General features: G+C 33.7%; 2 protein-coding genes across 2 annotated transcripts in view; both read right to left on the reverse strand.

Annotated features, from left to right (window-relative positions):
- The window catches only part of LOC127864178 (uncharacterized), a 677,094-nt gene that overhangs the window by 2,056 nt on the left and 661,927 nt on the right, over positions 1 to 13,111 (reverse strand). The window lies entirely within an intron of this gene.
- Positions 4,255 to 13,111, reverse strand: part of LOC127864914 (uncharacterized) — a 229,386-nt gene continuing 220,529 nt past the window's right edge. Inside the window, exon 3 of the mRNA XM_052404808.1 lies at positions 4,255 to 4,610. Coding sequence (XP_052260768.1) covers positions 4,255 to 4,610 — 356 coding nt within the window. The remainder of the gene's footprint in view (positions 4,611 to 13,111) is intronic.

The following is a 13,111-nucleotide window of genomic DNA, read 5'->3' on the forward strand; positions in this document are numbered from 1 at the left end:
AGCAAAACATAATTATCTGAATTTCTAATTTGGCATTTCATTGGTGCCTTGTCCTAAATAGCAATTAATGAAAATTAATGCAATTAAACCTTTTCGTATTAAAACATTAAAAGTGTTGGCTAATGCTTTAATAACCTGTAAATTCATAATAATTATTCTTACTTAACTTTCAGTGTAATTTCATAAGCCAAATTGCCGCTCATCAATATTAGAAGCTTTCATCCCAGATTAGCATGTGAAATCCACATAAGCAAATCAGGGAGGACACTTTCTGACGATACTGGATTTTCACAAAAGAAGATACTTTTTTTCAACAAAACATACCTTTAAAGAGGTAATTATTGCCCCTAAGTAGCCTGTGCAGACTGCACAGGCTAATCTGGGACTACAATCTAAGCACATGCATTAAGCCCTATTTTTCCACAGCGTGGCTCATAGATGTCTTAAGCCAGTTTTTTCCTGCATAACAACAAAAAAGAATGGAAAATCATCTTGTTAAAAGTAATAAATAGTTTATTGTTCTCATAATCATTAACAGTTAACTTTTACGATTCATTCACAGAGGATTTACTGTTGATACAAGTTTCAACAAGCAAATTAGTTGAATTGATATCCCCTGCTAATATGCTTCTGGACACAAAAGTGTTATATTTGACACTCAAAAAAGCATTTTTTCAAGATACAAAGGGCCATAACTCCATTATTAACAGATGGTGTACAACGCCGTTTTGCGTGCATCATTCTCTTATCAATATATATACTCATACCAAGTTTCAATGCAATCCGCTATAGCACTTCCAAGATATGGCTCCGTACGAATGGACGGACGGAAAGACAGACGGACAGACAACGCCAAAACAATATCTATCCACCTATGACGGGGGATAATAATAAATGGGAGGCAACAACTTCATATTAATGTATTCCCAAAGTTACAAAACACACACACCATTTTTACCATGCCTCTACAGGTCTTTGGTGTTAAACTCTGTTTAAATTCACACTAGACAACAGTTCCAAAGTAAACCATCATGTCATAAAAGTTGTAAGAAATATTACAAATTAATAAAATATGAAACAATTTAATGGCAACAACTCACTGCTGGTACATATTGACAGTTCTCTCCCTTGTTAGTGTAAGCTAAATTAATTAAAGGCCACAATATACTAAATGATTTCCCTATATAATTCAATGTAAATGCGACAACTTAAAGAGAAAATAAATGCAACATTTTGAACATAGAGACCACCATAACCAAACTTTTACTGAAAGTTCATTCTAAGCTTAATCGATTTAAGCCATAAAAAAAGATATGTCATGTTAAAACCAAACATTAACTTTACTCAAATCAAACTCTACTTCTTTTGCACCTTAAATTTTCCGGCCATTTTCTAGTGCAATGTAACTGTTTTCAGGTCAAATTTGTACTTAAGTCTTTAACTTTATCATATGTCAGGGATTAAGTAGTGAGCACCTTTTCTTTCCCTTCCAATATATCCAAGAGATAAAGGCAGAACACCAGTCTTAAGTGTAAAACATGGCTTTGAGTAAAATATGATTTTTTTAGTGAGTACAGCCCTACATGAAACGATTATTTAGTATAATAGTAACCTATAAGACAACCTGAACTGTTTAAAACGCAAAAAAATATGCACTTCCTTATCATTTTTCATCCATCCTCAATGTGCATGCCAAATTTCAGTTCGATCCTGAACGTAGAAATGTTTGAACAATGAAAATTATAATATAATTATAATAATGCCTGATAAGACATATGGCTTCCATTGTCGGTGCTTAGATTTATAAAGGGCCTTCAAGAGCAAATAACATTAACTTATATAACAGAATACAGAAAATATGCTGTAAACTTCTTATATGCTATATCGAAGAAGAAATATAATATTATCAAAACGTTTTTGGGCTTCTTTCAGTGCGAATTTGTGAGTTTAGAGTGCTCAATACGAGTTTCTGTACTTTTTATTATCCCCGCCATAGGCGGAGGGATATTGTTTTGGCGTTGTCTGTCAGTCTTTCCGTCTGTCCGTCTTTCCGTCAGTCTGCCCGTCTGTTCGGAGCCATATCTTGGAAGTGCTTTGGCGGATTTCATTGAAACTTGGTATGAGTATGCATATGGATAAGAGGATGATGCACCCCAAATGGCATTGTACACCATCAGTTAATAACAGAGTTATGGCCCTTTGAATCTTGAAAAATGCTTTTTGTGTGTCCGGAGCCATATTTTTGAAGTGCTTTAGCGGATTTTATTGAAACATTAAATGAGTATATATCGATAAGAGGATGATGCACGCCAAATGGCATTGTACACCATCTGTTAATAACGGAGTTATGGCCCTTTGTTTCTTGAAACAATGTTGTTTTGAGTGTCAAATATAATACTTTTGTGTCCAGAAGCATATTGGTGTGGGCTATCAATTCAACGAATTTGCTTGTTTAAATTATTTTCCCATACAAATTTTCCCATTTAATTATTTTTCTTTACACTTTTCAATACTCGTTTACTCCATGAAACAAAATGCATTTATTGCATGTAAGTAACAAGAACGCATTATAATATCCCGTGAAAAAATGGTGGTTTTATGTCAATCATGCTCCCTTGTGACTTGGCCTGTTTTGACAAAAAAAACAACACTGTATACACAATGAAAACTTTACACCTCCTCGCAAACAGACTTTATACGGCATTAGATGGAATAGATTCCAATCAAATAGGCTTAATTAAATATCTCACAGCTTTATAAAAACTCAAGGCCTGCATGGGGGTGACAGAAATTATTGCGGTGTTATGTTTCTGGGGTATATGTATCGGTAAGTTGGAAAGCATCGAGCTGGAGAAGGGTTTGAGTTATTGATCATCAAGTTAAATAAGTTGTCCTGAAAACACGATATACACAAGAATAGACGCCATTTTACCTTCTGTGAAATCATATCATATCATTCTCGTCCACTTCACTCATTTATATACTGTAAAAACATTATTATTCGTGGGACATTATTTTTTATTGATTTTAAGGGTTGACAACCCACAAATTAAATACAAACACACTGGAAAATAACTGACACAAATTCCATATTTATTGTTTCCAAACTGAGAAACTCACACATTAACTACCACGTCCATGAAAGTCTTTTTTTAACCACAAAATAACATGCGGACGAATTTATATGATTTTACAAAAAACAAACAATTTAAAAGGATATTTTACCTTATGTAAATTAATACTATTTTTTCCACCTCATCTTAATAAACAGGAAATACACAAGCAGTGCTTTTCCTTGAGTATTCATGGGTCTGTTTAAAGGACCCATACCCAAAGCATGTTATATGCTGTTCCTTATGAAAATTATATCTTAATTATATTTCAATTATATCTAACAAAGTTTATAACTATTATAATAGGAATTTATTCCTATCATTTGAAGTATTATTAATACTTATATTAAATGTGTTTTTCCCAAATCAATGGACTTTTAGCACGAAACAAATTCAAAATCCCAAAATTGCATTGTTTCCCAAAGTGGCCAAGAAAAGGCCTGACAAAGCGTCTCTTTTACCTTCTGCGTCATGCTTGTCCCCCACATCCTCAGCATCGTTGTCCCGACTGTCAGCAGCAACTGGAGCAGTAGAAGAGCTTGATGTATTTCTTGTATGTATATTTAGGACTCACACACATTTATATAAATGTAATAAAAATCGATAAGACATGTAAAACATCATAAAATATGGCAAATTAAGAAATCTCACATCAAGTGTTACCTTTCTGTAAACATTGCGTAAAATATCAATATATACTCCTCCAAAGATTACTTAAACAATGTCATACTTTATTAAAAAAGTATTCATCCATATACATTTCTTACATGGCATCACGGTGTTTATAGAAAATGAAAGTCTAAAAATAGCCTCAGTTGCTATGTACATGTGCATATATGTAGAAATATTAAATTTTCAGTTGAAATGCTTCGTTTTTTCATGCAAAGTTTTCAAGAACTAAATTTTAATGACACAAACATTATGACAACATAACATAATATGCATTAGATCTTATGTTCAAACAAAAACCCTCACATTGTATAATAAGATAACAATATGTGTACATAAATTATTTGTGTCTTTAACTACACACTTAATGTTGTATTGTAACATCACACACTACTATGTTGGTATGCTAAACAACACATTGTCATTGAAATACTAATCGCTAATTACAACAACTAATACATACATGTTCACACTATTCCACTCTGAACACCAGGATGGTGTCTTCCTTCCCCTGTCCCACAATGATGGATGATGTGGTGCTGCTGTAGCAGACTGACTCTGGGTTCCTCACTCCATCCTCCTCAGTAGCAAGATTAGCCAGCTTACTCTCTCCCTCCCAGCCCACCTGTAGTACAGTGTAGGACAGGAATCCACAGACCAGCACCTGGCCTGCAGGGGTCACATGTAGACCACGTGGGCCACGTAGTGCTGGGTCTGAGTATGTAGCCAGGAGTGTGCCATCCCTGGCCAGGGTGAGAAGCTTGTTCTGCGGGTAGTGGCTGATGATGTACAGCCTGTCTCCTGTGGGACTCACAGCACACTTGTCTACTGCAAAACAGAGTAACATCAAGATATTGAATTACTGTAAATGTTAAATAATCTTATTAAACATACTGCAGTGATATTGTATTACGCATATGTTGCTATAAAGAGGCCTTTACACATCTAAAATATATGCATACATTTCAATGATTCAAAAGTTAAGTGTGACAATAAACTTCAGTAGCAGAGCTACAGTATTGTGTTAACGTTTGACATGTTTAAATGCGACTGGTGAGTTAGAAAAGAATTGAAGCAAAACAATAACACAGATGGAAACAATTACACATACAAAAACAATTGCACAGTTCAATCAACAGTTTATACCATGTTACTATGTGCAGCATGAATAGATTTCCCACACATGTATACATGTGATAACTTTGTACTGAAATGAGTGAAATTGACCAAAGCAGTTATAATTCATGTGCCGTGTTACAACATTATTTGTGTTTTTCAAGTGTTTATAACAAAAAAAATAATATTCAAAACAGCAGTTATTGACACTTTTCTAGCTAGTTAGTTTACCAAACCAATTTCAACAGCAAAATGTTTAAATGAACATAGATCTACTACTATAATTGCAATGAAATTAATACATACATTTGAACTCTTCATAAAAGAATACAACCACAAGAGTACCTTTGTTATATGGTGTTATGAAATTATTCAATTTATCAAAGATATTGTACATGTACAATCATTTAAAAACCACAAAATTAGGACTACCCTTGTCAAAAAAATAACCCACTTTCATACCAAAACACACTTAAACCAACATAAAACTGTGTTTTTTCTGAGTTTTTCTCAGCGGAAGTTGGTTTTTGCTATTAAAAGCGAGTTTTATGTGCGCTAAACTGTGCTTAACTAAGTTTAAAGTTGGTTATTTTAAGAAGATGTGTGTTTAAGCGAGTTTTTTCTATAAGGAGTCAGTTTTTTGTGTGTCAAAAGTGAGCCTTTTTATTTATGAGTTGGTTTATGTGTGTTTAAGTGTGTCTTTTTGTTTTATAAGCGAGTCTTTTACAACAGAAGTTGATCCTTTTAAACAGAAGTGGGTTTAAGCGAGTTTAAATTGGTCTTTTTGTAAATAATTTGAGAGCTGAAACCAGGCTAAAAGACTCACTTTAACACACTTTTCAATAAGTTGGTATTTTGTTTATAAATAATACTCATCAATGAAACAATAATTCTTCAACTAGGTCTATGTTTCATGTTTATAGCCATATATAATACAAGTCAATTGTAAAGGGGCTTTTTTACAGCTTGTTTGCCATTGTCCCTATTGTAAATGTGTGTGCTCCCCATAATTTTTTAGTGAATATTGGATGAAAATGGCTCTTTCAGAACATCACAGGTTCACAGATGGACAACAAGTATCACTGCCAAAAACTATAAAAATGATAAAACTTAGTTTAATACCTGAAAATGAAAGAGTTTGTGTTTCACTTTGATTTTTTTTTTTATATTTGTTTTTATTATAAAAAATATCTTATGATTGTTTTATGTCTTAAAATTATTTTATTTTTTTTAATTTTAAAACAATCTTATATGATTGTTTATATTTGTTTAAAACAGTATTTACTTGTTAAATCTGCATATTTAAATAATTATGGTATTGGAAACATTATTTTGGAAATAATCTATTAATTTGTGTACATAAGTTATGCAAGATTTTGATATTTTCATATGATACCATTATATCCATTTTCTTAATTTGCAATAAAATAATAAGATGCCAAACATGACCTGTGTTACATAAACAGTCAACAAAATAACAAGACAATACCTAAAAACACCCCTTTTCACACCACTAACAATAAACAGATAACAATCTGTCAGGCATTCAGAGCTAAACAGGGTACTGATTATCAGGGGCAGATAAGGCTACTGATAGGGTTTGCCCAGACATAAGGCTGGAATGAGGTATAAGACTTTTGATTGGTTTAATTTTTTGCACAGGAAATTATTTGAAAACAACAACTTTTGAAAAACAAGCTGGTTTCAGCAATTAAATTGAGCTAAATTAAATTAACATTAAGACTTATAAAATGTATTGAAATACTGTCAGCATGAAGTATTGTGTGATGAAAACAATGTGTATTTTACTACAATTTGGAAAGCAACAATAAGTTTGTTGGAAATCAAGTTCAACTGTGTTTTTTGTGAATATTGAAGAACAGTTTTAACAGGTTTGTATTGTCATTTCTTCATCCTTTTTGTTATTTAGTTTACTGAATTAATTATGATCATAATTATATTTATGTATTGTCACTGGGAAATGTAAATTGATAAGTTAATGTATTGCAACTTAAAGGAAAAACAACACAATTTGAAGCAAAAATAGATGAACATACACATGACAAAGTGTAAATGTTGTGTACAGTGAATTATTGTGGTTGTGTTTTATGATTATTGTCATCTTTATTGTTATTTATAGATATTTCTGGTTATTACTGAACAGATTTATTTCCCTCATATTTTAATTTTGAAGGTTAAACTCTTGCCCCAAGAGCAAAAGGGGTAATCATACTACCTGATGTATGGACTTTTACACCAGGCTTTTACCCTGCACGAGCTGGCCAACTTGAGGGGAACTGAAGTGGGCAAACCTCGCCCTGTCCTTGAACAAGAAAGCTGGATTTGTTGAGAGGTAAAACTATACAGGTTATTGCATTTTAAAAGCGTCACAATTCTGACCAATGTGACAAATATTTTTAGAGTTTGAAATGTGATGAAAGTAAATTACAAGCTTTGGAAAATTACCAATTGTAAATATTTTGTCAAAACTCCTTTTCTTTTTTTGGTTCCAGGGTATCATTTAAGCTGAAATATCCAGCATGAAACAAGGGAGGTGATGGCCATCGCACAGGCCATGTGCCGACTATTCACTTTCCACCAGCTTGTAACTTGCTCCATGAAGGGAGCAACAACTACAACTGGGTCACCAAGACCAAGCCTCCCCGCTGCTGAGAGAAATGCAATCATTGGTACTTTTTCTTCATCATAAAAATTTGAAGTACCAGTTATCCATATAGAAATTCAATACACATTCTACAAATATTTTTCAGATCACTTACTGTTTACAGTCGAATAAATGATCATTTTATTACATCATTTGTGAAAAGGGAGAGTTTTTATAATCCAAGTGACAGTTAACAATAGGTTTTTTTTTATTCATGAAGACAGGGATTGAAAAACTTTGTCCGTGTCTCTAGTCACTGTCTCCAGGACAATCAGTAATAAACTCATTTGTGTTGACTAAATTAATATGCAAATATTTAACCTCTTTTTCTGGCTAGAGTATTTTCTATTTAAGAACAGATTTTGTTGTTTGTTTGCATGTTTTTAAAATGAATAGTCTATTATATTTTTTCAGATGTCATAGCCAAAACCTTTGACAAGCCCCTGGTTGATGTTGAAGAAAAGATGAGAGGTTGTTTAAGGCATCTGCGGCTGATGCACAAGTAGACTGAAGTCTTTGTAAATAAAATGTGCTGTTAAAATGATTATTTAACCATTGTTTTCACTTTGTTATATTGATTTGCACCTGTTTCAACAACATTAACTTATTTTTATGCTCCCGGTAGGGTCTCATATAGCAGTTGAACTGTCCGTCTGTCTGTCTATCCGTCCGAAAACTTCAGCATTGGTCATAACTTTTGCAATATTGAAGAAAGCAACTTGATATTTAGCATGCATGTGTATCTCATAGAGCTGCACATTTTGAGTGGTGCAAGGTCAAGGTCATCCTTCAAGGTCAGAGGTCAAAATCCAATGGAAGACATAAGCAAAGAGAGATAATTTCTAAACCTGCCAAATGATAAATAGAAATTTTATTTCAAAGCGGCGCAGTAGGGGGCATTGTGTTTCTGACAAACACATCTCTTGTTTGTATTTATTCCATACAATCTTACTTTTTTCAGTTCTTTCTTTGTGTTCAATGTTATGTTATAACACTATTATATTTTATTATAACAATGCCATGTCTGTCAAAATAGTTTTATCATGCTGTGTATATGGATATATATGTAAAGTTTTATGTTTTATCGTTTAAAAAAGTAATTAGAATTTATTCATGATATTTTTGTTCTTATCATAAAAAAGTTTTTCAGTTTTCAAGTGGGTGAAAAGTGGGTTTTTACTGAGCATTTAACAGGTTTTAAAGCTAGTTTTAACTGCGTTTAATCTGTGAAAAGCATACATTTAGCTCACTAAATGCTCAAATAAAAACCCACTTTTAACTCGCTTAAGAACAGGAAAAACCGACTTGATGTGTAGAAGCGGGTGTAAAAGCCAACATAAAGAAGGAAAACACACTAACTTGTAACCAACTTAAGTTGGTAAAACTCGGTTTTAAAGCGTGTTTTAACTGCGTTAAATCTGAGTTAAGCACACATTTAGCTCACTTAACACTCAAACAAAAACCCACTTTTTAACTCGCTTAAGAACAGGAAAAACCGACTTGATGTGTAGAAGCGGGTTTAAAAGCCAACATAGAGAAGGAAAACACACTCACTTTTAACCCACTTAAGTTGTTTTAAGTTAGTTTTAGTTGGTTTAAGTTGGTATAAGAAGGTATAAGCGTGTTGGTTTATGTGAGTGAAATCCAGGTTTTACCTACAAAAAACCAAGTCGGTAAGCAAAAAGTGTGTTTAAAAGACACGCTTTAACCCGGTGCCAATACCGCAGGGTTTAACACGGATTAAAACCGGGTTTTGCCCACTTTTTTGACAAGGGTAGGTCAGAAAGTGTCTCACTGCCAGGAACTCAGTTTCTATTTATAGACATGCCATGTAGTGACAGTCAAAATACTTCATTACTCATGTTTATAAATCAATATTTCTGAATCTTGTTTTGGCTACAATGCACTGTAGCATTCAAAGGGCACATATGAATTATAGAACAAATATTTTATAATACATCAGCAGGTTTTCTGCTATGACATCCAACTGTTATTTTATTTTCATCTCACAAAGTATATAACTATAATTTATATGATTAAAAAAAAACAAGATAAAGGCCATATGAGTCAATATTTGTTGATTAAAAAAATAAATCCCAATTCGGTTCATTAAGTCGATAAAATTTTTCCAATTTGTGATTGTATGGATTTAAAACAAGAGCACAGCATAACAGGTGCCAACGCTCGGCTGCGAAAGCTTGTTTATGTATATATTTATGTAGATATAATTTTAGCTCAACAGTAACATGCCTCTAGTTCATAGATTCTTAAGATTAACAACCACTTTTTTAATATGGACGTGAATTGTTTTTGTGAGAACAAAACATAACATACTTTATGTGGTAGGACTAGGATATTAATATTAACTTTATTGAAAACCATTCAAATAAACATTAAGATTAATGTATGTATAATAATAAACTTATTCATTTTAGCTAGACTGCATCCAAAGCCTTAGGCTTATTGAGATACTCTCTAGTCTGTTTTCTGGGAAGAACCAGTACATAGTGTTTTTGTAAAGATCATGAGAACCCTCCCAAAGTAGGGATCATACCTGTGGCCTCCCAATGGCTAGGCAGGCACCATATCTACAATGCCACAACAAGATAATTAAACGATTCAATATCTAAATAAATAAATAAATATATTTAAGATTCATGCATTTCATTTATGCCAGGTCACATGCTGATGACACCTGTGTCGGTGATGGCAGCTCTGGAAGTGTCGGTGGACAGGCATCTCCTGACGAGCATGAAATCACCACAAATCACAAGCAAGAGGACCATGATAGCTATGTATTACTCCACTGCTGAAGAAAAGGCTGATACAAATATTCTTGGTATGTGCAAATACTTAAATATAGGCCCTATTTAAGCACATGTACACTTTTGTGACCCCCTGGGCTGGGTCAAATTTAACCTCAGGGGCATAATTTGAGCAAACTTTGTATAGGACTACTATATCTCACTACATACAAAATGTGGTAGCCCTAAGTCCTAGAGTTTAGGACAAGAATATTTTAAAAGTTTTCAAAAAAGAAGCAAGATATGAGCGTATATAATGTTCAATTTTGTGACCCGCGGGTCAAATTTGACCCAAAGGGCATAATTTGAACAAACTTGGTATAAGAGGACTATAAAAATGATGTTACTGCATACTTAATTTGGTAGCAATAGTCCGAATGGTTTTTCACAAGATTTTTTTTTTAAGATTTCACACAATAGGCGCTTTATAAGCGTTTATTCAAATTTGTGATCCCCAGGTGCAGGGTCAAAGTTGACCCAGAGGCATTACTTGAACAAATGTGGTAGAAGTTTATTAAATGTCTATACATACCAAATTTGGTAGCCCTAGGCCCAATGGTTATGGACAAGAAGATTTTTAAAGTTTTCACAAAAAAGGCCCCATTAGTGTATGTTCAGTTTTGTGACCCCGCGCAGGGTCAAATTTGACCCAAGGGGCATAATTTGAACAACCTTGGTAAAGAAATATTAGATGTCACTACATACCAAATTTGGTAGACCTATGCCTTGTAACACTTTTGTCCTAGTAAGCTGACTGAACTCAATTCAAACTATCATACATGTAGGGATGCTCTTAAGCCTTGGTTATATGGCGGTCAGACCGATGTTAAAACAGTCACAAACTGCTTGTTTACTGGGGTTAGGAAAAAATACTCCAATTTGACAGGGTGATAGAAAGTTTTGTTTACTTGCTGAGATCACGTTTTCTGGAACATGACTGGTTATATAAGCATTTATATAAGCATTAGTATAAAAGAGGGGTATTTTTAAAACACATCGAGCCATTATTGATAGCAACTCGCACAGTAAACATTATAATTTTACGGCTTTACAGTAAGTGCAGGAGAGAGGGACATTTACTTTCTTGACGGATTATATTTGTGTTGGAGTATCTTGTTTCTTTCTTGTTTTGATCTTGTTCAATTTCTTTATAAGAATTACATACATTTACAATACAAATAAGAATAATATACATTTACAATACAACATATACAAACATTTTAAACAAGAATAAAAGACTATATATGCTATAAAGACTTGTTGCTTTCTTTCGCAAACTGATGAGTAGTTAAACGAACCTGGAACATTTAAGTCAAAACAAAAAATTTCACAATGCGACTTAAAGGAACCTTTGAACACTAATATATTCAAATAAGGGTAGAAGTGCCACAGCCTTATGGTTAAAAGACAGGAAGTGTTCACAAAATAGGCACTATATAAGCATATAATCGATTTTGTGGCCCCAAGGGCAGGGTCAAATTTGACCCCTGGGGCATAATTTTAACAAACTAAATAAAGGACTATACAATGTCACTACATACCAAATTGTGTAGCCCTAGGCCTAATGGTTATGGACAAAATTTTTTTTTAAGTTTTCACAAAATAGGCATTATATAAGCATTTGTTCAAATTTGTAACCCCTGGTGCAGGATCAAATTTGACCCCAGGGATAAAAATTTGAACAGATTTGGTAGAGGACTATTAGATGTCACTGTAACATACCAAATTTGACAGCCCTAGATCGGATGGTTATGGACAAGAAGATTTTTTAAGTTTTCACAAAAAAGACCTTATATAAGCATATGTTCAATGTTGTGACCCCAGGGCACGGTCAAATTTGACCCAAGGGATACAATTGGAACAAAGTTGGTAGACAACTATAAGATGTCACTACATACCAAATTTGATAGCCCTATGCCCGATGTTTATGGACAAGAAGATTTTTAAAGTTTTCACAAAATAGGCTCCATATAAGCGTATGTTCAATTTTGTGACCCCCAGGGCAGGGTCAAATTTGACCTGAGGGGCATAATATAAACAAACTTGGTAGAGGACTATAAGATGTCACTACATACCAAATTTGGTAGCCCTAGGCCCAATGGTTATTGACAAGCTCTTGATAAGCATATATTCAATTTTGTGACCCCTGGGGCAGTTTTAAATTTGACCCCAGGGGCATATTGAACAAACTAAGAAGAGAACTATTACATGTCACTACATACCAAATTTGGTAGCCCTATGCCATACGGTTATGGACAATAAGATTTTTAAAAAATCCCACAATAGGCCTTATATAAGCATATGTTCAATTTTGTGACCCTCGGAGCAGGGTCAAACTTGATCCCAGGGGCATAATTTGAACAAACTTGGTAGAGTACTATAAGATGCCACTACATACTGAATTTGGTAGCCCTATTATGGCCCAATGGTTATGGACGAGAAGATTTGTAAAGTTTTCACAAAGTAGACCCTATATAAGCATATGTTCAATGTTGTGACCCCTGGGGACGGGTCAAATTTGTCCCCAGGGGCATAATTTGAACAAATTTGGTAGAGGACTATTAGATGTCTCTACATACTGAATGTGATAGCCCTATGCCCAATAGTTATGGATGAGAAGATTTTGAAAGTTTTTACAAAATAGGCCTTATATAAGATTTTTTTTATTTTGTGACCCCCGTGGCAGGGTCAAATTTTACCCCAGGGGCATAATTTGAACAAATTTGAAAGAGGTTTACCCCAGG

The sequence above is a fragment of the Dreissena polymorpha genome, chromosome 1 (assembly GCF_020536995.1).
Source record: "Dreissena polymorpha isolate Duluth1 chromosome 1, UMN_Dpol_1.0, whole genome shotgun sequence".
Classification (NCBI taxonomy): Eukaryota; Metazoa; Mollusca; class Bivalvia; order Myida; family Dreissenidae; genus Dreissena; species Dreissena polymorpha.